This window comes from Lepidochelys kempii, chromosome 1 (assembly GCF_965140285.1).
Source record: "Lepidochelys kempii isolate rLepKem1 chromosome 1, rLepKem1.hap1, whole genome shotgun sequence".
Classification (NCBI taxonomy): Eukaryota; Metazoa; Chordata; order Testudines; family Cheloniidae; genus Lepidochelys; species Lepidochelys kempii.
This window is the reverse complement of record NC_136380.1, coordinates 157,829,938-157,857,705: the sequence shown is the minus strand read 5'-3', so window position 1 is coordinate 157,857,705 and position 27,768 is coordinate 157,829,938. Positions and strand designations below refer to the sequence as shown.

The following is a 27,768-nucleotide window of genomic DNA, read 5'->3' as shown; positions in this document are numbered from 1 at the left end:
CTGTGTCACACTAAAGACCTGGGTCCTTTAAGCATTTAGATAGAATGAAACTATTTTTCTGACATTCAGATGGTAACTTTTGGCTAAACTGGCTCACTGCTTACTCACCTGCTACCAAAGCTGAACCCTCACCCCACTAATTCTTGTAAGAGGTTGTGGTCTATTCTCCCCTTTATACACACAAACTTCCATTGACACCAACATAAGTCATGCTCCGTCAGAGAGGGAGTTTACACCAGAAACACAATAGAAGCATATTACAAAGTATAAAAAAATAAGTAGTGTATATATTGTTTTCTTCTTCCTATTTATACACATATACAGTATTAAAAACCATACATAAAAACACCTAATCAAAAACCTCATTGATAATATGCCAAAAAACCCAACCAAACCAAACCAAACACCCAAAGATTGTGCTGTTTCACTCAGTTTTAATAGTTTTGTTCAGAAATAGCTGTACTCCTTTAGGAGTAGAATTCTGTTCTAGCCTATTCCTTTTGTCTTTGTATAATTATAACCTCGATATTGCACGCTTCCCCAAGAGTCAGTTCTAGCTGGACCCGGATAATGAAATGCGTAAAAATGTAATTAGCAGCAGAAATAAAATGTGCAGCACTAAGAAATATCCCTCAGGCAACTTCACAGGCAACCTCTGGGAGGCTTTTTGAAAGAAATAGTTCCACCCCAGAGCCCAATTTTACTCATTTCAATCCCAGTGCCTCTGCAGGAATACAGGGAAAACAACTTAGACAACATTTATGAAAAGATTCCTCGAGATTTAGAAAAAAAAAAAAAAAAAAAGACGACATTACACAATTTGGATCAGGATATCAGGGGATAAAATTCCAAGAGAGATTAATTGCTTCTGTGCTAATGATCAGAACTTGTTTTAGCTGTTCTAGCTGATATATCAAGCAAGAAGTTCACAGTTTTCATTTAAAGCGTAAGTGTTTTTAGGGAGGAGGTGTTGGTTCCTTTAAAGTGAGTATCAACTAAACAAAAACAAATGGCAATGCTTCCATTTTTAAATTTTATCAATGCATAATGTTGCATGCCACTGTTTTTTTTAAGAGGTAATCAGCTTCACAAGCCCATAAAAGAATATTGTGAAAAAGGGAGGCTCTGGTCCCTTCTTTGAAAAGCCTCTCCCTGCTGTGTCACCACTACTGACAGCTGTTAAAGTCTTGCATAACAGCAGAGCTGTATTGGTCTGACTTAAGTACAGTACCAAAGTGTTCTACCCGGCCTCATCCATCCCTGCTTCCCACCCCCTACCCACCCTTCATTATTTGTCTTCAAAAACATTTTTCAGTTTCTATTCATATTTGTTCAGTGCAAGAATAATAGAAGCCAAAAGACATACATATTGCTTGTTTCAGTTCTATAAAGTTGTTAGCTTTCTGAACCAGACAGCCTCTTCACATACTTCAAAATTTATTGCTTCTGAGAGTCACTCATCCACACGCCACCAGCAATCCATGGAACTAATGCTGTGGAACAATGGTGGAAGTCCTTTGCAAAAATAAAAAGAGGGGTGTGAGCTACAACAGCAGGAGCTCTCATTTCACCAGGACAAATTTCCCCAGCTGGCTGGAAGTGAGGTCCTCCATTTCACAGTCCCCATTCTGCAAAGTGACAGCATCGTAGCTCGGAGACTGCACAGAGAAATTCTGTTGCTGAGAGAAGTTGGTGGTGGTGATCGGAGAGACATTGCTGCTGATGTACAGTTGGGTGTCTAGAAGATGAGCAGCTGAAGACACTGGTGAGACACTGACTCCAAAGAGGTGAGGTTGGAGCAGTTGGGTGTTGCCACCAAATGCCAGCTCAAATGAGTTCTCCCTTCGTAGCTCTGACAGCAGAAGAGAGTTAGATGTTTTGTAAGTGCCTGTACTGTCAGGAGAGAGGACGCAGTGTGTGGCAGACACCCGAGAGGGCTGGTGACATGTTGGCTGGATCAATTGGTGATGCTGTAACTGGAGCATTCTGAATAAGATTCCAGAGTGAAGGAAATTAATACTTCTTGATCATACTGTTCTTCCCTGTAGCACTTCCCCAAACACTGCCGACCTTACTGGGGCATTTAAAGCATTTTGAGCAACAGTTTAGTAAAACTAGATACAAATATGGTAATCTTTGGAAGTTACAACAGCAAAATTAGGGCACAATTTGGTCCACTATGAATATACATTTCAGTGACTAAGAACTGTGCTTCACTTGTGAGCTGTAACTCTACCAAATTACAAGGCCCTATCTCCATGCCACAGGAAAGTATCTTTCCCCCAAATTAAACAAAAATAAAGCTCTGACAGGCAGAAGTAGTATGTTTTGCCCTTCCAATACATATGGCGTTTGATGTGACTATCTTAAAATCTACATGATGATCTTAAAACCTAAGAACTCCTGTGAAATATGTAGGTCGGCATTATACTCATTTCACAAATACATAAGCAGAGTTACAGAGAAGTTAAGAGGCTTGTCCATGGTCACAGGGCAAGAGCCTGAAAGAGAACCCAGTAGTCCTAACCCTCAGCCTCATTCCCTGACCAAAAATGAGGTTCTATGAAAAAAGAACAGCTCTTTGTAGAGGAAGCTCAACATGGATTATATGTCCCTGCCTTGTTCAAGTCTCTATGCTAAGCATGCTTTCTCACCTCTGCTGTTGCAACACCTCCTCTAGCAGGCTTCGGCCCTCTCTGCTGCTTCCTCCATTGCTGTACATGCACGTGTTCTGCTGAGAATGCTGGAAAGGGCTCATGCCACTGCGTGCTGCCCGAGCGGATGAAGACTGGCACACCTGGCGAGCAAAGCCCTTGATTTTGTTCAGCCCAAGGAAACCTTTGGCTCTAGCATTCTTTCGTAACTGTTGTCTAAATGCCTTCAAGCCTAGAGGCAAGAAAAAAAATATATATATATATATGTGTATTCATCATTAGCGTTTTGCCTAGATGCTCCACTTCTTCGTTGATCAGCAATTCCCAACCTCTCTGGGCAACTGCACTCGTTTACTAGAGTGAGACTTCAGGTGAAACAGACACTTCACATTCATCTGCATGCCCTATAGTCAGCAATGAAGCTTATGCACTTGCAAGACTGTGGTTTGGGGCAGCTCAAGCTCGACTAGATTGGGGCACGTACAGATGCTCCCCAGGTTACGCAAGAGCTGACTTACGCAAATCCGCATTTACGGAAAAAGTTCTGTAAGCTAGAAATAGGAGGGTTTTTTAGGGATGAGGGGGGCGCATAACGGTTGGGTATAAGTTACTGACTTACGCAAAATTCGACTTACGCAAGGCATTCCAGAACAGAATGATTGCATAAGTCGGGGAGCGTCTGTACAACTAAATTGGAAGTGGGCAGTAGTGGCGTACCGGACTCAGTGTAAAAGAGTAGAACACCAAGAATAGCTGTCACAGAAATGGGAAATTCTATATTGGTCCGTGGATTTGGGAACCTCTGGGGTAGGTGACTTACATGAAGTCAAGTTATCCCTTATGTTCTATGGCACTATCATGATGGACACAACAGAAAGCCCTAAGTTAGGATGGATAAGTCAGAGTAAGCTTCCCAAAATATTACCGTGTTGCTAATTAGAAAAGTGTACAGCCAACTATACAGCAAGAAAGGAATTACCTTGAGTTAATGAGGTATCAGATGCACGTCTTCCTTCCTGGAAGCTGACAGGCAGCAGAGAAGCACCTCCCATGCAGTCCTGGGCTTGCAGCCCTGGAGTGTCAGATTGGGAAGTCAGAAACGGTGATGTCATCCTGGCTGTGGCTGGGTTACCAGTCATTACTTGATCTGCCAAACAGCTGCTCAGAGCCACTGAGCTGTTGTTTGAAGATGAGGTGAGGCAGCTGTCGGAACTAGTTCCTTCTGTGGGGCTTGTCGAAGAGGAAATGACTATGCCTACAGATGAAGGGGAGAAGGGGAAGGTGAAGAGAGAACATTTCCAAAATGGAGTACAGGAAGAAAAAATTGCCATCAGATTAGTCTGTCCACCTACACTGCAATTATACATAACCTGTCAGCATCAGAAGTCTCAGATAACAATAGAACAGCAACTCATGTTGTACTAGGACATGATTCCATCAAGGGTTGCTGAGGTCATAAACAATCTGAATTCAGTGTTCACTTGCAATCTAGTGTGCACACTCAATGTAGAATTTGTTTCCCTGAGACCAGCACTTACTGTGTGCTATTTGGCGCTAGAGCCCTAACACGGATTTTTGTTTTTTTCAATTGCACAAGGCTCTCCCCTGCTCCAGCTAAGTCAATAGCAACATTTCTATTGATTCCAATAGAGGAGAGATTTTATGAGGTTTTACTGTGGTGGAGGGGTGCAGGAAGGAGTTGGAGGGTACAATATAAAGAAAGAACACTTCCCTTTAAAAATATGTAGGTAATTACTAAAAAAACTTCCCAAACTACTGCTAGCTGGGGTCTCTCCCAAGTAATACAACTGCGTAAGATTATGCAATTTCTAGGAGAGTTTTCAGAAACCATGTTATTTAAATTTAAAAATAAATACCCAATGAGTGAACATTGCAGACCATTTACTACTGACCTTCTCTACCCTAAGTCAGAATGGTGGCGAAAATAGCAATTAATCACGGATATTTGTTGTATGCAATCTTCTATGGGAGCCATCACCGTATTCCACCCCTCACAGCCCATATTTCAGAGACCTTCCTCCCTGCAGGACTTACATGGAGGGGTACACGGATAGAAATGAGTAGTGACTTCAGCCAGCGTGTGCCTCCTGCTGGTGTTACTGGGGAGGTGAAGAGGGTTGTAGGCCTTGATTTCCTCCTCCAGGTCTTTCTCCTGCCTCACCTCCTCACTAATGGTGGTTTCTAGCAAACTGTTGGGAGAAATGGAGCGATTCCTGAAGAGACCATTGAAGTTGGGATCCACAGGAAAGAATACTGGCTGCAAAGACATTAGAATACAGGAAATAAGTGAAAAGCTATTAGTTTATTTTCGAAAAAATATTCTCATTTGTTAGAGCTTTGCAAAGCTCTTCAGTGTGCCTTTATTATGCATATTGTGATGAAAGGGCATTGTGACACTGTATTTATATCTTATGTTTAAATTTTGGGGAGGGAGGGGTGGAGAGGCGGAAACAGGCAAGTGCTAAATATACTTTTAAACCTTTGTCATGTCAAATGGATAGAACAATAAAAATCTGTAGGTGAGATTTAGTTGAGAGCACCAACCTGTAATGGACTGTTCATGTCACAATCCATTTCTGCTTGCAAGGATGACTGAATCAAGTTCTGAGGTTGATGGTAAAGCAGAGATGATCTCAGGGATTCACTTGCAAGGCTGTCTTGAGGCATCTGAAGGCAAAAAAAAAAAAAAAAAAGATTTAGAGAAGGCATCCTCTAAACTGCAATTCAAAAACTTCATATGTTGTTTGCATACTGAGTTTCTAAAGCATCTTCCATCCAAGCTTCTCAAAGCATTTGGCAAGAATTAACAATTTTACCCTCTCAACTCACACATAAGTAGGAACCCATGAAGCTCCCTTTCACAGATGGAAAAGCTGAAGTACAGAGATTAAGACAACTGCCAGGAGGTGACATAAGAAGTCTGTGGCAAGCAGGGAATATAACCCAGATCGCCTGATGTCAGTTCTGTGTCTTAATCACCACCCCAACCATCCCTTCTTTTTGTTAAAAAAAGAATGAAAGAAAAGAAAATCTAACTGACTCATGGAATCTCTCTGAGGTGGCTGTAACAAGGAATCAGAGGAAGTTTAATTGCTGTGCTTCTGAAAGGATATATTTCAATGAGAAGCCTGATCACTTGGTGAATTACTGACGAGCACTGGAGAGAGACTGTTCTTTGGACCATAAACTAGTGCCAGTGATTAGGAAATGGGCCATTAGTATTCAATCAAGCACCAAATTCAATCAGCAGCCTGCTGAAGAATGGAATACTGTACCCTCTAGTTTGAGGACAGAGATTAAGTTTGACTCAGAGGACCTCTCTATGGCTTTCCCATGACATTACGGGCAGCAATGTCTGCTAAATAAAGTAAATGATACAGCAAAGTAACAGAATAAGAATACCAGCAGATGTGACTTTATATTAGATAATGCACCTTCTTACCTCAATGTTGCTGAGCTCAGAGCTCCTTGGTCTTTGCTGACGGCCAGTCACTGGACGATTGGACAACTGGTTGTTTCGGTACTCCTTGAGGCGCTCCAGGAGAAGGTAATAAATTGCAGCAAAATGGTTGTAGCTGCTGTTTTGTAGAGACTAGAAGATATGAAAAGGATTCTTGAGATACAGATAAATCAATTTAAAGAACTCAAAAAGCAGCAACAGGGGCTCAGAGTTTAACAGCACTGTGTCCAATAATTTGTGAATAAGTTTTACTGAACATTATACAGTTACATTGAATCAAAGTTAATTTTTGATCACACACACTATATATAAAAATAAAACTGAGTAGCTAACCTCTTGTTCTTTCCTAAGTAACCGATTTGCATGCAAGTGTTGTCTAACCATCGGCACTTTATTAGTCAATGAGCAAGTATCTAAGAAGTAAGCACCACTCATACTAGAAGGGCAAGCCACGGCTCACCTCAACTGTTCTCCGCCTATCAATGCCAAGAGTCTGCATGATCCCGAGGACTTGCTCATTGTAGTCACCCAGGTTAGAGTTGTAGTTCTGCATGGAGAAGGACAAAGATTGCTGCTGATGGAGAGAAGGGTCTGCTTGCATCCACTTGTGCTGCTTTATCTGGGCAATGGTTATTCGTTTAGTTGGGTCCACAACTAGCATCCGTCGGATTAGTGTTTCACAGTCTAGACAAAACAGAAAATGCCTTTAACAAGTGGTAAAAATAAAAGCCAGCCACATACAAGAGGCTATTAGTTATTTTACTGCTGCATTTAGACAGCACTAGGAAATCTCTTCATCAACATTATATCAGACCAGTTTTAAGTGGGTGCAATTCTACAGATGTTTCATCCATTTACAGTAAATCTGAATTTGGCACATAGTCCGTTACATACGCATGCTGCTGGTCTCCATGTTAGCACTTACTTGTCTGTGAGCAGCTTTGATTATATTGTTAAGATTAAATTAGGTAAGGGATACTATTAAGGCCTAGGTCACAGTAGTAACAATATCCTTTAATTCCCCTTTTGACAAGATTGTTCAAGAATGAGCTAGATTGCTAAACCTTATTGTTTTTACTGTCCTTGATAGCATATTCCGAAATTTTAAAATATACTACTAGTGTACAGTTACAATCTTTTGAGAACTACACCCACCTAAGAATTACAGCCTAATATCATTAAAATGCTATTTAAAAAAAACCCACTTATTTCTCCAGCAAGAGTGTGAATTAGCCATTAGATAAATAAATAAATAAATAAATCTATACTGAATCTAAAAAAGAAAAAGTGTAAGCCCTTTAGATGTATAACAGATCCCGGGAAAGAAAATGTGCTAGTGTATGCTGCAAGTACAACACTAAAGAAACTCTGCTGAAAACCTAAGAAAGGGAAAGCACAATGTGTGATTGCAAAATATTCCCATCTGTCATTGCCCTGAAAAAGATACAAATGCAAAATCTAACAGATGGAGAGGCAGAAAACGGATTCCTTCACAAAAAGACCCAGATTACCAATCAGCCCCCTGTTGGTAGCCCCTTTTCTGGTGTTAAGATTCCAGGAAACGTACCTTGGGACATGAAGTAGGGGATGCGGAATCGTCCCTCCAGCACTCTTTGTCTCAGAGTTGGTAAATTGGGTCCATCAAAAGGCAGAGAGCCACAAACGAGGACATACAGCACCACACCAAGGCTCTGTTAACAGAAAATAGCACAGCATGTAAGGGACTGGAGTACAGTTAGCAATCATGAAAGCCCAGGAAGAGTTTGATGATGCATAAAATGTGAACACTATAAAACATAAAGCTTACCCATATATCAAGGTGAGGTCCTTCGTATTCCTTGCCTTCAAAAACTTCAGGGGCTGCATAAGGTGGGCTTCCGCACCAAGTGGAGAGGGGCTCCCCTGATTTGTAGAAATTTCCAAATCCAAAGTCTGAAGTAAAGAGAAGAGTCTGAAGTGAGACTTCATGAAATACCAGGTTAACATTTCGAAATCAGAGAAAACGAAGGAAAACCAGACTTAGGACTTGTCTACATGGTGGGGTAATACAAAGTATAGTTCCCTAGTGCACTTAGGGAAATTTTACTGTGCACCAGCAGGGTCTACATGGATCAATTAATGTGCAGTATGTTAGGGCACTTAAGAAATCACACTGCTGTAGTATGCCTTATCTCACCAAGTACACAAGCCCTTATTGCATAGAAGTTCTACACTTATTCATTTAACCTAGGCTTTTTCAACAAGAAGATATATTCAGAAAAATAGTACTATCAGTATGTGCATCTATACAGCAGTTTTAAAAAGTTTTTTTTTTTATTGTACATATTTATAGGAGCACCTAGCTCTAAGACTATAGAAACAGGACTTCATTTCCTGCTTTATATTTTAGCAAAAGTAACCATGTAAATGTTCTCACCTGCTAACTTGATATTCATGCTAGCATCTAACAGAAGGTTCTCAGTTTTGAGATCCCTGTGCACTATGTGATGGCTGTGACAGTATTCCACTGCAGAAAGGATCTGCCAGAACTTCTTTCGAGCTTCACTCTCGCTCAAGTGTCCATTGGAAGTCAAATGATCTGTAGCACACAAAAATAAATTATGAACAAGAATTAACACCTGGCAGTATGTTTTCATTACCCTGACAAAGCTGCATTCACCATTTGGTATTTGTGACACCTGACTCTGACTTTTGGGAAACCTTTAACACTACGTCAAAAACATATCTTCTTATTACCCTACATGACTACCAACAATAAAGTAGGGTTTTCTAAATCTAGGTAAGTGTTAGTTATTTCAGTGAGAACTTACCAAACATTTCTCCATTTTTTGCAAACTCAGTAACAATGTAAAGCATATCCTTTGTCTCCATAACCTGTCAAGACAAAAATTAGGACACGTTACAGGTCTCTGAAATTGTTTTTACGAAAAAAATGCCATGTCCTAAATCTAGAACCTCTCAGTGCAATTATTTACAGCCACTTTAGGCAGCAACCCAAAGGCCTTCATTCCTGAACCACAGTACTCCTTTCAGGCAGAGCTATTCAGAAAGATAGCGAATTAATGCTTGCATATCCAACATACACAGTTACTTGCTTCCTCCATACTCTTTTCCCCCCCATATCCTCAAATGTCTATGAAATAGGCTTATGGAGTATTTCAGCAAGCTTTACTTCAATTGCAATACATTTTTTAATGAAAACAGAGTTCAGTAATCACTTTTGATCACTCAAGGACATTTTAAATTAAAAAACGGGTTTCTGGAATTCAAGGACTTTGTGCTAAAAAGGCTAGCAGATACAAAGATCATTAGAGCAGAAATTTACAGCAAGAACACAGTGAAGAAGCGATATCATATACCCTAGTCCCACCTGGTATCAGATATGATACCTTAGCCTGCAAGGTGACAGCTCTGCCGGGCAAGCAACAAAAGCTTGCTTTTTGAGCAAACTATACTGCTCCATGTCTGTCAACAGCAAGTGTCAATCCTAGCCAAAAGTTCATTTATTGAGCTAGTACTGATTTACTTTTAAACATTTGCTACTGACTTCCATAAAATGGGTTATAAACTAGCCAATATACTTCCTTTTTTTGGAAGAACCTCCCCACCCCCCCTAACCAAAATAACCCTGTACAGCATTTCACATATTTATTTTTAGTGACTGGGACATATTTTTCCTTTTTGTTTCAACAGTTAGCATGAACTATTTACCGAGAATGGCTCTTCAATGAGAATTGTATTTTTTGCTCCTTCGGTAGAGGCTTACAAAAACCAAACAGGTGTCAATGCTACTTCAGAGGCCATAATTTTCAACTTTCTTTGAAAAAGGATTTATGTCGAAGAGAGGGAAGGGAGCGCTCTCATCTCCCCTGCAATGCCATGCACAAACGAAAACAAATAAAAACGGGAGAAAAGGAAGAGAAGTTTCCAATTTTAAAAAACTGAAGGGAAGGAGTTTAAGTGTTCTGGGAAAGGTGCCAGCTGGATGAAAGTTAGATGCTGGTGTTGAAACTAAAACACAAAAAACCCATCAACACTGATATGTCATCTAGTTCCACCCCTACTTTTCAAACACCAACAAATAGGTACAGTATCAGTTACAACAACAACGAAGAAGAGAAAATTCAGTTGGAAAGTTAAACTATGATCTATTACCTGTGTCATTTGTTCAGTTAAATAATCTGGTTCAACAAGGTGGGATTTAAGCTAATTTTTTAGAGCCTTGAAATACAATTTTCACCTGCATCATTCCACTGAAGTGCAATCAACAGAACGGTTACAATACCTTTATGTATCCTATATAGCTCTACAGGCAAGAGTGACGTCAATCAAATATTAATGCCAAATAATTTTTTCACAATTAATAATATAAAGATCAAGTACTCAATAACCAATGTCTTCACTTAAGCACCTGCCTTACTGGCTCTTCTACTCTACTTTGTGTTAACTGACCTCCACAACATTTAAAAAAAAAAAAAAAAAAAAAAGTAAAGATCCAAACTGATGACAGTATTTTCTACTTCACACTGCATTTCAGATCTGCTGCTAGATTTCTTAATCCATCATTTACCCTTCCCCCCCCCCCCCAACAGACAAATCGTGATACCACATCTTCTTAAATCCACATGGTACTGTTTAAGACGATTAGGGGGAACTTACACCAAATGCCAATTAGATCAAATACAGTATTTAGCATTTGCAAAGCAGCCCTTGCTCATCAGGCAGCAGTGATCCCATTTTCTGCACAGCACACTAGTTTGTCCTTACACTTAATACTTATTGGAACAAGAAATGAACTAAATTAAAATACCCACATACAAAATAAAATGTGGAAGATGTTGGGGTTTTGGTTTTTTGGTTTGATTCCAAAACTAACAAACATGATTAGTGTAAGGAGCAAACAAATGCATAATGGCCTGTAGCGGTAAAGTCTTTAAATAAAGGTAAAAAAAATGCATTTTTTTAAATTCACAAATTTTAGAGCAGCTCAGTTTGACCATTGATTCACTATTTGAGAGGTTTCAACAAAAATGACATTCAAGTTTGGTTCTGTTTTATTTTACAAGAGCTTAAATTTTGCTAGAATAATTTGCAAGTAGGATATTTCTATAGCTCTTAAAAACTGAAAAAGCAGAAGAATCAGGGGGAAAATGAGTTCCTTAACAATACAAGTAGCCAATTCCATCAATTTCAAGATCAATTCCATTTGATCCAAAACTAACTTGAGTCAATTTTGACTCTTTCCACTAAAAGTGCTTAAAAATTAAAAAAGCCCACTGAGGTTAATCATACGATAAACCTGCTCAAAGAGAACACTAAAAAAAATATTAAATACAATGCTTATTGTATTTGTTTAAATACTTCAAAAAGTACAATGTAAGTTCTCTCCCTGCACGTGCAATTTAGAACCATGTGCAAGATAAGATCATTAGCAACCAAACCCATGGGATTCAAGTAGACCTAACATGAATGCAGTCATCAGAACAGATCTTACCTGATACAGCTTGATAATGTGGGGATGGTTCAAAAGCTTCATTATCTGGACCTCTCTGTAAATTTTCTCCAGGTTGCTTGGATCTAATCTTGTTTTGTCTATAATCTTTATTGCAACCTATAAATTTAAAACACAAACCCAGACAGTTATAAAATATGTACTTATGCTGCTGAAATTCTGAATAGTTCAAACAAAACAATTTTAAAGCGTATGAGTCTGCCAAACTGAGTCTCGTTTCCATTATTAAATGCAGGCTATATTATATATTTTAATTTCCCTATTTCACATAAAAAAATTACACAAAGTAATGAACAGAACTATAGTTCTCAGAGTAGCAGCCGTGTTGGTCTGTATCCGCAAAAAGAAAAGGAGTACTTGTGGCATCTTAGAAACTAACAAATTTATTTGAGCATAAGCCTTCGTGAGCTACATCTGATGAAGTGAGCTGTAGCTCACGAAAGCTTATGCTCAAATAACTATAGTTCTGATTTCTGCACAGGACCTATTAAGTCACCTAGTCCATACCCCCTTAATGCAGGATCATCCCCGATAAACTATTTTCTATTGCATTGCCTAGTCTGGTTTTAACACGCATATTACAATTGTAGTTTAATTTATAAACCAACTAATAAGAAAACTCTTTACTCACATAGATTTAAAAATGAAAATTCTTCCATTTTTTTCCTGAATTAACTTCCTCATTTAATGAAAAACAAACTAAGGAACTCTAAAGTCTAAATAGCAAGATTTCATGCTCTCTTTCTACACAAATTACTTTAAATTTGCACAACCCTACCTACTCTTTAAGGATACACATAGGGCTAAATAATTAAACTGAAGTGTTAAAACAGTTGGCAATATTTTCTTAAATCTATTCTTGTGTTTTTATTTTACATCATCTGTGTTTATAAAACCACTAAGAAAAACAAAAAAACCCTCACGTATAGTTTTATCTATTATTACTATCACACAATCTATCGCCTTGATTATATTTTGTACAGTACCACAATATTACTGTATGTTAGTTTATTTCACCACATTTGAGGGGGTAGGGGAAAACTTACCCAGAAAGTTTCATGCCCTTTAAAATTTGGTTTCCTATATGAAACTATAGAGTAGATTTCACACCCACCTGCGTTTTGGTTACTCTGTGCCTGGCCAGCTTTACCACTGCGAAATTTCCTTTTCCCAAGGTCCTCTCAATATCATAAAATCCAACCCGGAGAGGCCTTCGCTGGGCTTGATTTGGAGTGGGAACAGAGGTATAATCTGACATGATCACCATGGCTTAGACTTTGGTGGGCAACAAGCAATATTTAGAAGGTATGCATAAGTGCGCCTCTTTAAGCCTTGCACCTGTGTAAAGATAAGAGACACTAATAAATCAAAGGGAGCTTTTGCTTTCTCCTCCAGATGAAAACTAGTAACACTCAAACAACACTGATCAGATTTTAAAGGTTTCACCGAATCTTTAAATTGTGCAGGGTGGAAAGCTTTGAACTAGTCAGGCAGACCGCACAACCCAACTTCTTGGAGACACGGACCAACTTTCCCCTACGCTTCGCTCAGAGCCCAAGGTTAGTTATGAAACGGCCTGGGAGTCTCTTCCTAGCAAAAGCCCGGTATTAGCGACTCGCCGCGAAGAGCAGCTAATAAAAAGACACCCCACGCCCGTTCATAGCCATGCGCTTTTCAGATCCCTGGGATCCAGCCCTCTACCTCGTTCCCCTTGGAAGAAAGCTGCCCAATTCTAGCGGCCAGATGCCCCGATTGAATAGGAACACTCCCAAGATTGGGGCTTTGTCTTATACCGGCGCCTATTACCCCGCCCCTCCCGTCCTCATTTTTCACACTTGCTCTCCGGTCACCAAGCCGCCGCCAACCTCCTCCCCCCAGCCCAAAGAGGCATCGCTAACAGCAGCCAAACCCCCCCCACACACACACACACACTCCGCCTCAGCCCCGAGCACCCAGCAGGCGCCGCAGCGCTGCCCGCCGAGCCTCCGCGACCCAGCCACAGGCTTCCCCGCCGGGCGCGCACTGGGCTGCGGCTCCCCCGGCTGCGCAGAGGAGCCCAGCGCCCGCAGAGGGGGGGGGGGGACCGCTTGGCACTTCGGGGCGCTTCGCTCCTGGCCCCGCCGCGGCCGGGTTGGGGAGCGCGCCCCCCGCCACGCTTCCCCCCGCAGCTCCGGCCGCCAGCGCCGCGGCTCTCCCCGCGCACCGCCCGCCCGCTCCCCAGCAAGCGGCCCCGCGCGCTCCTCAGACAGCGCCGCCGCGGCTCCGGGTACCTGCGCGCGGGGGCTCCCCAGTCCCCGGCTCTCGCGGCGCTGCTGCTCCAGCGGCTGCCTCCGCGCGCTCTGGGCGTGCTGCTGGGGGCAGAGGAGCACGCGGGATCCCCCTTCTCCCGCCCACTGCCCTCCCCGCCCGAAAACCGAGACAGACCCATTGACGTCACTTTGACGCCAGAGAGACGCGCGCCCAAGCGCGAGGCTGAATGAGAGCGAGACATCGGGCCGTTGCCAAGAGACGAGCTGTTCTGACGCGCGGCCCGATGGAGCCGTCGCCCCGGAGACCAATGGGCGGTGACGTCAGGGCAAAAAGGGGGGGGGGGGGAGGACAACCGGGCACCTGTCCCCGGCGTCACGTGACCCGTTTGTTATCGTTGCGGGGTCGCCCCCTGCCGGAGCCGCCGCGGCCCGGACTAACCCCCCGTGAACTGGAGCCGGGCCACGAATTAACCCCCAGCGCGCCGGCGCCGAAGTGACTAAGGAAGCCGCCGCGGACCAAATTAGCCCCGGCCAGCTGGGACCACCCAGGGGCCCTTCACCCCTGCGGTGCCGGCAGCCTGTCTGCACGAGGCAAACAATGGGCTTTTGACCACGGTGTTTCCTAGCCTGGGAGCACCGTGCGGGGGACCCGGTGGGTGTACGCGTGGCTGCCGCGCTTCCCGTGCACCGGCCCCCGGGCACGCTAGCGCCAAGACGGGCTGGGCGGCTTCACCCTTTGTTTGCTGGGGCAGCCGTGGCCCAGAGGAGAAGCTGGATGTTGGGAAGAGAACGGAGCTGACACGGGGATGAAGCCGGGAGCGAGGGTGGGGTGGCACTTGTTGCCCGCTCTCGCTGTTTATTCTACTGCATGTTATGCAGTATTTGGTGTTTTTCTGACAGCCCCAGCTCCCGGGGCCGTTTTATTACAGGAGAACCTCAGCTTTCGTTTCAAAGGAAAGTATGCTTCTAGCTTGCCCAGTCATGGGGGGGGGGGGCGGGGGGAAATGGGAAACCATGAACCCCACAGTCTCAAAAACCCGTACAACAAATCAGAACCAAAAAAAAAAAAACCACCACGATTATTTTTGAAAGTCCTAGGGTTTTTAAGTCTATCTCATGATATGTTGGGGCCTGACTCATGATTTTGGAATCCTTGGAGTTGGCGAGACTGTTAACCCTATGCATGCAAGAGATGAGGCACAAGACGTTAACCCCTTCTCATGTTAGAGGAAAAGGTGTACCATTTGGGTTAAGCTCCAGCATGCTGGAAGCATTCAAAAGGTTGTTCTTAGGCCACATTTTCAAAGAGACATAGGTGCATTGGGATAAGTATATATATTCAGCTTTAACATAGTATGTGAACCAATAATCCACCTAGTGTCTAGGGCTAAAAATCTGATTTAACCTTGAAAGTTTGTCCCGAATTCTGGGTCACCCTACCATGACTCCTGCCATTTCTTCTATTTAAATTGATCTGCTGCTGCCAGGGTCATGCACAGACTTTGCTCAGATGAATAGCTGGCACTTTGGCCACATGCCAGGAGCCCAAAGGCTTAACCTAATTTGCATTAAATGGAACAATGCAGCAATCCTCATCTTTAATACAGAGCTTATTAGAAGACAGGTCCTAGCATGCAATGTTCAGCCTGACTGTCTGGATTAAGATGATGCCTTGGATGCAGGAGCTTTAGCCTTTGAGGTTTACTCTTTATAACTCAGTCAATTACACGGTTCGTGAGCTGCACGTTATCTACATAATTCTATGCCAGATATACCTGTTTGTTCCATTGGGATGTTCAGTAAATTGGATGGGATTTTTCTAATTTCTGGCTACAGCAAAATCATTCTTTTAATTAAAAAATACATTACTGGGATCAGAGGTGAGACTTACATACAATATAGGAGAATTTTCAAGGCATATGTCTTTTTGTATGTTTAAATAACTTTGACACTGTCCCATTAAAAGAAAAATTACATTTCAGATATTTTCCCCCCAGTAATAATGGATGGGTCACTGTTCAAACCTTCAGACTTAAAATGAAGCTCTCAAGCTTTGTTTTGCTTTATGAATGCATGCAGTTCGGACATCCATATCACACTGGCCCTTCCACTTAGTTACTGTGAGCAGGCATGGTACAGAGATACATGAGGATGAAATGTAGGTGAGAGAACATAGTCTTGTAGCACTGGGAATTGGGAGTCTGGAGTCAGATTCAATACAAGGGTGTAACACTGACTTGTTGTGTGACCTTGATCTCTGTACCATTCTGTAAGATGGGGGTGATAAAGCTCACGGAGTGGTGTGAGGATCAGCTAATGTGTACAAAGTGCTCTGAGAACCTCACATGACAAACATTCAATTTTTATTAATTATTATTATTATTAAGCTAACTCTCTATTCTCAGCGGAGCTCATGAAGATGAGATGAAGCGTAAACAGCATTTACAAAAGCAACTGTATGCGAACAGTGCCCCAGATATTAGAAAACATTACATTAACAACAGTTCCTTTGCTAGAGTGGATCTTACCCTCCTTTATCTATATAGTTATTATAGTTGCTGTTTTCTTTCAATATTAGGTGTTTCCAGACTGCAAACAGAACTGATATTTCCAAGGAACGCTTTATACAGACAAGCCCAAAGTTTAACGTACCACAAAAATAAAAAGTACTTGTGATTCATGGTTTCCAAACAGGAGCAGAGAGCTGGAATTCACAAGAATTTGGTGCTCTTGGTGCAAGGGTCTGATTCTTTTCTGCCTTGCATCATGTGCAGACATTTACACCCGTGGCAAGTGAGTGTGAAATGCTGCACAGAGTACAAGGCAGGGGAGAGTCAGGCCCTACATATCAGAAAACTGCCTACATTGGAGGAGGCAAGGAGAATGAGAGAGGGGTGGAGAGGTGCACATCTGCATCGGTGATCCCTAACACAGCCAGCCAGGCATGCCAAGCTCCTGCAATGAAGGCATGGGGTTTATAAGGGTCAGGACCAGGATGTTGTTTTTAATTGTATGGTAGGTTAAATAAGTGAGTCCATACTGTGCCTGTTCCTTGCAGCATCCCTTTGAAAATTCTGTTCTGTTTGCAAACCTGTGGGTCATGATTGCTCTCAGCACAGCCACTTAGAGCTGGCCTACACACAGTTTCTGTACCACCATATCAGTTTACGGACAGATAGATTAAAGTGGTACAATGACCTACTGTGGATGCAGCTATACTGGCATTAAGATGCTTAAACTAGCTTATTTCTGTGCATTTACTGTTTTAACTGCTGCTTTAACTCTGATGCGACCCCCTGAGTGTTAAGGAAGCCTCCCGGAGGAGGAATCCCAAGAAACAGCGCTGGCCCTGTAAAGCATGGTTCCAGTGCAGGCTTGCTATCAGAGATTTGGGGAGCAGGGCAGAGTGTCCATGAATCAGGGCAGAGGCACTGGCTTTTCACAAGGATGCTCCTTGTGAGTTTCTTGAGGGCAGAACTGTGAGCTCTTGCATTTGGGGGCACACACCCTCTCCTTCTCCTTGGATGGAAAGAGATTTGGGCAATGCTTATAGAGTAGTCTTCCTTCCAGAGCTCACCCTGCAGGTATTTCCACAGGACAGAAAGATCCAGTCCCTAATTATTTATTTAAATGGTTCCAGGACAATTGCAATGATACTAACCATTCCCGCACAGAAAAAGGAAAAAACTGAAATGTATTTCCTTACTGCCATTTTGCCCTCCCTGGTTGGTGGAAGCTTCGTTTGTTATTGTAGGATTACTCCATCATTGTTGGTATTCGTAACTGCATTCCTTAAAAAAAACAAAAAACCCAAGACGCACCAGTGTGTCTGTGTTGGAAATAAATAAGTTTGTTGGACCAGTTTCAGAGGTGCTCCAAGCAGGTGCAACCTTGTTTAAGTCAACAGACTTGTGCTCGCGAACATCAGGTCTGAAACTGGCCAGCACAGTGTACAAATGATATGTATTTTGTCCCTAGACATGTAGGCGATTTAGTCACCTTAAAAGTAAAGTAAAATGAAGATATCAGTTTTAAAGACAAAGACCTACTTTTGATTAGATCACTGAATAAGTATTGGTAACACAATGCAAGGGTAGATTTGACATCACACTGTAAAAGTTAGGGTCACCACCCCAATGTTTGAAAAAGATTCCTGATTTCAGAGGGAGTCAGCTGCATACTGGTGCATCACATGAGTGTAATGAAACATAGGTCAAACGATTGGCATGTCATTCAATCACAATGCTGCATCGTGGTTGCATAATTATAATCACAACAAAGATCTTTTGTTCCTGTTGCTTAATGATGTTTCATCAAGATGTGAGGTCATTTCATTGGGATGTGCTGGTACAATGAAATGAATTTGTCCTGCAGGATAAACTGTTAAAATGGGCAACTGAGGGAGGTATAGCGAGAGGGGCACACTGAACCGCTCTGCAAGCACTGGCTCAGGCCTCTGTACCTTCCTGTGCCGGACCTCTGCAACTGCAGGCTCTGCAGTTGCTCAGAACCCGCCCTATGAGGAGGGTTGGGAATCCATTCAGCATTCAACACATTTCAGCAGCATGCTGCAAATCAGAGGGGAAACCTCCCTGGGGCAGGCCAGAAGGTGGAAGAGAATCTGCAATATTAAGAGAAAAATAAACTGCAATATTTTGTTTAGTAATGTTTAACATTTTCATGTGATTTTCATGCCCATGGAAGGCTTTGTCCTGGCCTCCCTGGAGACTGAGGTCCTCCATTTATCCCCAGATCAGTGACAGCACATACAGAACCAGAGCCCATTTTCCCCACTCCCAGCCATAAATATGCCTCAACCCTAAGGTGGAGGGACGGGAGTATAATTCAGGCTGCATGCTCATTCAGACATTGGCCTTCTGCTGAGACTGCCACTTATGACATGAGCCTGAAAAGGCTCCCATTGACTTCAGCGGGAGTTGGATTAAGCACTTTGTGCCATTGTGGTGGAGTTCTTAGTGACGTAGCACATGGATGGGAAATGAACTGAGGCTACTTAGTTAATTGCAGCTATTTATTATCTATAGCCCCCCCCCCAAGAGCCTTTAGATGGTAAGAACTTTGGGTCCCTTTTGATCTGGATCTGAATTCATGACCTACAGGTGACAGGTTTTATGTCCCACTATCTGAGCCATCCCCCTTTCTATAATTATGGTAGTTCACTTTTCATCCCTCCCTAGTAAAAATGAACGTGAAACCCCCGCTTTATAATGTGTTCGGTTTTGAGATTTGTTTTGCTTTCCTGTTGTTTGAAACTCAAGGGTTATTATTTTCTTGGTGTCCCAAGTAATCACATAATCTGCTTGTGCCTGTCTGTACCTCTGCCTGGCAGGTTGGTATGTACAGCCTGTTTTGAACAGCATATTAACAGCACTATTGTATCCTGTATACTGAATTGCTAGTTTGGAAGAAAACAGAAACAAAATAAAAGTCACAAGTGCAGCAAGATGCCCGTAGTACTGGCAGCCCATGGGAAAAACAGTTATATCCTCTTATTGTCTGAGCTGCTAATAAGAGACCTTAGCAAGTGAACAAGTTATGAAAACAGGTATCCTTCCTTAGAGATTAATAGGATATTTGCATCTGAAGGTTCCTGTAGCATAGCACAGATTGTTTTTGCTGATGGACAAGTGAGAAATGTGGCTTTCACAGAAAGTGGAAGTACTGTTACAGCATGTCTTATTGTCCTTCTCTGGCAGAACATATTAAATTCATTTTCCATCCATCCCTGTAAATAATTTTCCTATAACTGCTACTATTTCAGATACACTGTAATCTGTCCCCTCCTACGTCAGATGCATTGTTGTAATCCCCCTCCTCCTATGTCAGGAAAACTGTAATCCTCTTCTTACGTTAGCTATGAGCTGCATCTCTGACATTTTCAATTGCATTCACCCTAAATCAAAGAGAGACAAAGGAAGACGCAGAGAGTGAGCACTAATTTCAAGGCAGGGATTGTATGGAATTGGTTGGGGAGGCTTTTGTGTGTGTGTGTGGAGAGGGTTGTTTTGTATTTTTCTAATGAAAAAAGGTCAGATGTACTTTACCCTGTCAGCAGTCAGCTCTCTTCATTCACGGATTGATTGAGGATATACTACATCTGCAGAACATGAGGAGCTCAGCGTAATTTCCTCATGGCATTGAGTCATGCATCATGCATTATTACACACATTTTCAGCACATAGCCTGTGATCTCCAGAGGAAAAAATAGCTCTTGCTATTTTGTAGAGCAAAATGGTGTCTTCTGTGCATCGTGACATCTCACATGACATACATGCAAAGTCATGCTGTGCAAAGCAAAATGGCATCCTCTGCACGCTAGGGTATGGCTGCGACCCCATCTGCTGATGACATGGGGTTGTGACCCACCATTTGGGAACTGCTGCACGAGGTGCATCTGCTGACTGTGAATTTGAGCTGCAAGGTACTACCACCAACCCAGATACTTGAGCCCAAGGGGTTATAGTGAGCTAGTGCTTTGACCATTAGGGGACACCCCCTCCCCCCTTCCTCATCACGCAAGCAACTAAATAAAGTTATACACCAATGAGTGATCCAAGAAATATCAAGCTTCTTGCTCTCGCAATTTGGTAACATGTCTGAGACTGCTGTACCGCTACACACTGAAAAGGATACTTTAAAACAGGCAATGATTTTTTTAAAACAGGTGTTACTTTGGGTGAGGTGAAGGAGGGAGTATGCAGTGTTGTTGTAACTGTGTCAGTCCCAGGATATTAGAGAGAAAAGGGGGATGAGGTAATATCTTGTATTGGACCAACTTCTGTTAGTGAGAGACAAGCTTTCAGGCTTACACAGAGCCTAACTGAAAAAATTGCATTTTATTTCTGAAGTGAGAGATCAGCCTTTTGTACTCCATTTAGCAATGCCTATCCCATTGTTCCACAATGGAAATTTCCATGGATCACACAGCCTTGTGCAAACATCAGACAGGCCTTATTTCTTTCATGGGATCTTCATTTTTCAGGGCACTACAAGTCAGAAGTAGGTTCCTCGGTTGTTTTTGTCGTTGTTGGCAGTCACAGCCTTTTAGATGATCAAAATTATTGTTTTATTTCCCTACTAGTTTTGCCCTTTTCCATTTGGCAAACATTGTAGCAAACCTTACTGTCCCTACCTGGGCCCATAGAAAGAAATGAGTAAAGGTCTAAATTTTCAAAAGTGACTAGTGATTTTGGATGGCCAATTTTGAGACACCTTTCAGAGGGCAAGTGTCAATGCTTCTGAAAATCAGACCCCTTTAACAAGTCTCAAGTTGAGCCCCTCCAAAATCACTAGTCACTTTTGAAAATGTTAAGCCCAGGACACCAGGGTTTGATCCATTGATTCTTTCCTCTCTCCACCATTGATTGAAATGGAATTGAAATTACATAGCACAGCTTTTGTCTAACAAACCCCAGCTTCATTCTGTCTGATGTCTTATTCTGAGATATCTCAGTTTGTGAGCCAGTCCAGCATCATCCACTGAGAAATTGTGCTGGTTAATCTTCAGGACTGCAAATATGAGCCAGAAGAGGGAGCACAGATTGTCTGTTGTGGTCCTCACAAAAATAGTGGACCTTGCTTTGTTTTTCAATTCAACAGCAGGAAAGTGAGAGGTTTTTAAGAAAGAAATCTCTCTCACACACACACAGAAGGGGAATGTTTTGTATTTTGAGGGATATTCCGTTTCGAATTAAGACAATTTAAAAGTAGATCTTTTTTTGGTTTGGGTTGGGGGTTTTTTTTGGCCTAACTAGCCTGGTAGCTACTCTTAAGAGGGTTACCTTCCATTATGAAATACCTTTAGGTTTGTTACAAAGCAGATATCCGTGGAAGTTATCTATTTCAGTAGCATTTTCACTCTTGGTGTCCTTGATGTTATTAATTTAACCAGGTCATTCCTTTAGCAGGTATTCATTTTAAGGGATTTCTCTGATGAACCTGAGTCAGATTTTCAAAGGCGCTCCGTACACAGCAGCTCCTGTTGAGAATGATGAGAACATTAGGAGTTCTTGGCTGCTGAGCTCTTTCTAAACTCTGGCCCCTTTTTCAGATGCCTAAATTGGAGATGAACTCAGGAAAATCTGGCTCATAGTATTTTAACAGATGCAGTCTCTCTTGTACAGGGCATTCTGAAAGATATGCTTTAGTTCAAACAAGAATTAATTCAGGGAAGTCCTATGGCCTGTGTTATACAGGAGGTCAGACTAGAAGATCACAATGGTGCCTTCTGGCCTTAGAATCTATGAATCTATTCATTTCAGTGGGGCTATGGTATGCTGAAAGACTTTGTGTTCTGCCTTTCAGAAAGGAAGAGAGAAGCATAAGAAAAAAAGAAAAGATATTGATTCACTTGAGTTGCCATCACAGAACCACGTCTGGTAAAACTGTGTGTGGGCACAGACGTGCATTAGCCTGTCACTGCAGATGGCCCTCCTAAGTCTCTTTGATGGTAATGAACTGAGATTGAAAGAGTTGGTTGTAATACGGCGTGTAATCTGGAAAGCCTGGCCCTACGGTAAATTCCTCTTGCTTCACTGTTTGCCGCTAAAGAGCAGTCCGACAGCAAAACCTTCCTTTAATCTTATTTTGTTAATGACTATGAGATTCCAGATAAGAAAATCAATACATGTTATGGTGAATTCTTTGACAGCATTAACATTTATGGTTGTTTGTAATGTGAAGTCAAACTTAACCTGGGAATCCAGGTGTTATCACTTGAGCAGTACTGGTAAATAATTTCTTCAGCCAACTGAGCAATTAATTACTTACGATAGCAAGCTGATGCACCACAAGGTATGTGTGCCGCATTTGTTTATGCTAATCGGTGCTTTCCCTCATGGGCTTTTTAACGGGTGTTGGAACATGATGTCATGTAGTGCAGGCTGTGAAACATGTAACTGCAGAACTATTTGGTGTTGTAAATAAAGAAGCTCACAAGAGCAGGCTGGATGGTAGGATGGGCAACCTCCTATTGCTGTAGGTTTGCATGGTTCAGACACAGTGGAGAGCAGCCCATAGGATGTGTGATAGGCAGCCAGAAATCATCTGACAGGCCAGTTCATATCTCAGACCTGTAATAGGAAGGGCAACAACAGGAGGATATTCTTTCAAAGATTCTTTGTTAGGATAGGTTCTGCAAACCTGTGTCAGATATTATGTGCTTGCACATCAAGTCTGTTTAGCAAATAGAGGGTGTGTTATCTCATCTTGTATGTGCAGTGTGACAGGTATGGCAATTTCCTGCAATGTCTTTGAAAAACCTTATTAAATTAACTTCAGTAGCTTTGGAGTCCATGGTATTAAAAATGCAACATTTATGTATTATTGTGGGCCTGGATGTTCAAAGGGCTATTTTAAACACTGCATCAGACAAAAATGAATTGGTCACTTGGTAGAACCTTTGCTGGAGTTGGGGTGATCTCTGGTAAGCTTATTATCATGCATGAATGTTCATTTATTGTTTTAATATGCTTTCTCTGTAATGTGTTCACCTTAAGAATAAAAGTGCTTGCTTAGAAAGGGCTATGTGGTAATTTACACCTGTGGGCAATTATACTCTCGGAAGAGAAAGCAAAGTATAGACACAGGGCAGCTTAAGCAGTCTGACTTGCTGGCGAACTCACAGCATAGGCAGGAAACTGTGGAGCCTGGAAAAATCCCAGACAGGAGAGAGAGAGAGAGACACGAATCTCCACCCAAGAGACATGATGCCTGAGGAGCCAGGAGCTGAGAGTGGGTATCTTTGCTGGACTATGAGAAGGAAATACAGGTGCACTTGCCCTGAACTGTGACACACATATGCTACAATGGAGTCCACTCGGAATCTATGTGTTTATTAGCTAGCAGTATCTGGGATCGGATACTGATGGCAGGAGAGGTTGGATGGTGCTTCTAACTCATACGTTGCAGGAAAGTCTCCAAAATTATAAAACCATCTATGCTAATTTACTAACCAGGGCAGGCAATGAAGCTGGTGATATACAATGTAGTCAAATGTGCAAAAGAAGCACATAGATATATTGTTTTCCCCTTGCCCTTTCAGTTCTAGTGGCCTCTGGTGTCAACCATTTGCTGAAAAATTCTTCAGCTCCTGCTACTGGGCATGCATGACGAACTGCTGTTGTCTCTCCAGCAAGGAGAAAAGCCCTGGTGATACCTATGGTATGTAGATTGTGGGAGGAGAGTGAAAATCAGTACTGACAAATTCAGAAGGGGGGTGAGTGTTTTCTCCATATTTCTGTGTATGTGTTTGGTGAACAATGGGAAAATCACATTTTAGTATTGTACAGAAAATGCAGGCATAGGTTCTGGAACTAGGGGTGCTAACGCACCCCCTGTCTTGAAGTGGTTCCATTCCATAGTGGAATTCCATTATATACAGGGTTTACAGTTTGATTCAATGGATCTTAACACCCCCACTATAAAAATTGTTCCAGCACCCTTGAATGCAGGTGCCAGATGCCTTTTGCCTGTTCCCGGCTCTGCTAGTGACCTGCTGTATGATGTCATTTCTCTTCTCTTTACCTTGGTTTCCCCATTTATGCACATTTTACAATCATTCTGACCTTTCTCACAGGGCTACTATTTGTTTAGCACTTTGAGAACCTGGAACACATGTAAGGTATTCCACCATGTGACAGCATATTCCCCTGCTATGTAAATAGGCAGAAAGGTACTGTGACTGTTCAGATTTGTCAGATGGCGGAGACACTGGAAGAAGTTGTTAAAATTGTATTTTACTGTTCATAGGGACTCTGTTCTGGGAACTTTGACTGAACTCTTTACTGTCTGGGTTCCTAACATAGCCCCAGCCAAGGGCAAGCACAGGAAGGTCTAGCTTTACTACTGATCATGCCAGATCTTTCCCCAAGGGCAAATCCTGTCCCCTCCTCTCCTCGGCTGCTGAAGTCCCTGACAGCCACGGAACTGGTGTAGATGCGCTGTGTGAGTCAGAGGCAGAATGCCAGAAGCCCATGCACCCTCTGCGCCGATGAAGCCAGCTGTGCAGCAGGTCATTCCGCGCTACTGGTGGGGGTGAAAAGGGGGCAGGGGAGAGAGACAGGGCAGTCATTCTAGAATGACATGGCTCAACCAGAAATTCTTGCCTCCCTTATAACAGAGAAGCACCACCAAGAGCACAAGCTACATCAGCAGAAGGGGCCAGGCCACAGAGCGGCCTGAGGGATGAGAGTCTTCCCCCCCACCACCACTCCTAGGTAATGGAGATGTGTGTTGACCCCTGTGGTTTCCTTCCTGATCCAGCACATTCTCCTTGAAAGCCTTCACAGCAGGTCTTGAGTCATTCAGTAGCCCTGAAACCAGAATAATTGGTGCACATCAGCTCCGGGAAGTAGTTTTGACTAACTGCATTCTGTCTACCTAAGAGTTACCCCGCAGTTTCTAGTGGGTATAATATTCTTTCTGGCCCAAACAGCTGCCTTGTGTTTATGCACACTATACAACAGCTGCATTGCACTGGTGGGGAACATGGTTCCTGTAACTTGTAACTTGGTTTGGAGGCCTTTGGGATGAAAGGCCATACTATCAAACCTTGACTATTCAAAAATGCCCCCAGTACGTATTAATTGTGCTGAAAATTCCCTCAGTGATCCAGTGACATCCCAATTTTATAGGAACAGTCCCAATATTTGGGGCTTTGTCTTATATAGGTGCCTATTACCCCATGTCCCCTGTCCTGATTTTTCATACTTGTATCTGATCATCCTAATGCAGAGTCAGTGTCCTTCATTACATTTGGCTAATCAAGATCTGACTTTAGGGAAGACAGGTTTATTAGCATTTCTTCTGTGACTAGGATGCTCGTTCTAGCTGCTCCTGTGATCTCAATTTTTATGGTGTATGAACACACGGCAAAGACAACAGAAACTACAGCATAATTACTTGGTAAACAGGGGCAACAGAGGACCTGTACTCCTAATACTTTCATCTTCATGAGCTTTTGGCTCCAGTGTGCCATACAGGGAGTTCACCAGAGGTAACTGCAGAAGTTATAAGAAACTGCACACCCTGTCATAAATTGTGTTGTTTTGAGCTTTAGCTTCAAAGGCTGTACTGTATTTCTGCTTAAGCAACACCACATAGTCAGTGGGGTCAATGCAGCTGCATTACTGATCCTGAAATAAATATGAAGTGTCTGCAAAATTTGGCAGAGCCTTCTTCAGAGGATTTGGATAAGACCTGGTAGTACTCTAGGTTTCCCTAGCAGTGGATGTAGTGAGGCTGGCAGGCTGGAGTGCCCACCCATTAGTTTAGATTTTCTGCTTAGTGATCAGCATTAAGATCTAACTTTAATTAATTTCATGCAGAAGTGTATTTGCATCATGGAGGTCTTCTCTTAACACTGTGATCCCATCCAGCAGTCACCTTTTGTTTCTCCCAACCCCTGCTGAAAGAATCTTAAATCAACTAAACATGAGCCCACGAAACATTTATTTACCAGTTCAGTAAGCAGCAACAAACTTAAAGCCTGAAAACAAACTGAAGTTCATATTTTTTTAAAACAGCGAATTCAGACAAACAGGGAAGAAAAAAAGTTCAACCTCTCAGTCCAGCTCCTACTGTCCCCTACAATAGCCAGGACCCAGCCAGGGTCAAGAGAGTGACACTACTCTTTAAGGAAAGGAAAACACATTCTGCTCCTATGAATATGAGACTATGTGATCGTAGCTTTTTCTGAAACACTGTCTTTGCAGTGGGAACAAGTCTCCAAGCTCAAATCTTTGCACTCAGCTGGACTGAGAATTCTGCAAGAAGCACACTGATTCTCAGAGTGCACTGTGTGGCTGACTGCTAATCACTTAGGACCTGATGACTCCCATGAATTTCAAGGAGCTTTAGATCAGGCCCATAATGAGGGAGGGAGGGGGAAAAAAAGAAAAAGAAAGGAAAGAAACTAAAAACACATTGAATATTTTCCTATTACTTTTCCATGAAACCAATTGCTGTCGTCATGACATCATCAGGAATGGGACGGGAAGTGGTTTGTGCAATAGCTAAGCTACAGCTTGCCTGAAGCTGGTCCCAGCCCCAGAGTGATGCTCGCATTTGAATTTTAGTGTCCTTTGCTTCCCTTCCAAAACATTCCTGCACCAGGCCCCACATCATTCTGATTTTATCACCCACATTCCTAGAGGTTGCGGTACTGTTTGGATGCACTGCTTTCTCCATTAGTCATAGATTTAGTTCCTTCCAGCTTCTGTTTCACTCAGTAGCAAGAGCACAATATTTTGCTTTCATGCAGCATTCTGCAGAGGTTGTTTCCCTTTCCTTTCTATTACATTGTAGCTGGACCATTCATTTGTGATAATTCAGTAAAAAATCCAGTTAATTGAATGCACCCAGAGATGCCAGACACATTGAGACAGATATGTGTTTGGTAATCTTCAAATGCTACTGGGCACCAAAATACAGCCAGGCAGGGTATAATGCAACAACCCAGAGAACCTGGAAGGTAGGCTACATTAACCTGACATTCTGGTAATCAAGATTGTACACACTTTCAGGAATGACCAGTCCTAGGTCACCCCAGTACTTTCCATCTCATACTGGCACACCAGGGACTGTGTGTGACATGTTTCATCGGTATCAGAGTTACAGCAAAAGTTCCCTGTAGCAGGAGCCATGTCTTTTAGGTACAGAGCCAAGCACACGGTTGGTGCACAATAAATAATACCATTTAATCAACTGGCATGTTTAATGTCTAGAACACCAAAGGCTTGAGTCAGGGAAGTGAAATGCACCAGGTGTGAGGGTGGAGTGGTGGTGTCAGAGTTGGAATCATAATAGGAATAAGCCCCAGGAATGGAAGAAGTAGCCCTGAGACTGAATGAA

At 42.5% G+C, this 27,768-nt stretch overlaps 1 protein-coding gene across 1 annotated transcript; it reads right to left on the bottom strand.

Moving 5' to 3' along the window:
- Window positions 1-785: 785 nt before the first annotated feature.
- Window positions 786-14,028, bottom strand: SIK1 (salt inducible kinase 1). The gene is made up of 14 exons (XM_073359346.2): window positions 13,918-14,028; window positions 12,762-12,985; window positions 11,630-11,746; window positions 8,946-9,009; window positions 8,552-8,713; window positions 7,943-8,067; window positions 7,703-7,826; window positions 6,596-6,819; window positions 6,118-6,267; window positions 5,220-5,342; window positions 4,710-4,932; window positions 3,634-3,909; window positions 2,655-2,886; window positions 786-1,986 (listed from the first exon to the last, which is right to left on the bottom strand). The coding sequence occupies exons 2-14, from the start codon at window positions 12,912-12,914 to the stop codon at window positions 1,563-1,565; spliced, it is 2,397 nt and encodes a 798-aa protein (XP_073215447.1). The 5' UTR covers window positions 12,915-12,985; window positions 13,918-14,028; the 3' UTR covers window positions 786-1,562.
- Between the last annotated feature and the right edge of the window lie 13,740 nt (window positions 14,029-27,768).

Coding starts and splice junctions, on each gene's coding strand:
- SIK1 (XM_073359346.2), bottom strand. CDS start 12,914: ATGGTGATCATGTCAGATTATACCTCTGTTCCCACTCCAAATCAAGCC. Junction 8,714..8,945: donor AAAAAATGGAGAAATGTTTG/GTAAGTTCTCAC, acceptor TGTGTGCTACAG/ATCATTTGACTTCCAATGGA. Junction 6,268..6,595: donor ATAGGCGGAGAACAGTTGAG/GTGAGCCGTGGC, acceptor CATATCTTCTAG/TCTCTACAAAACAGCAGCTA.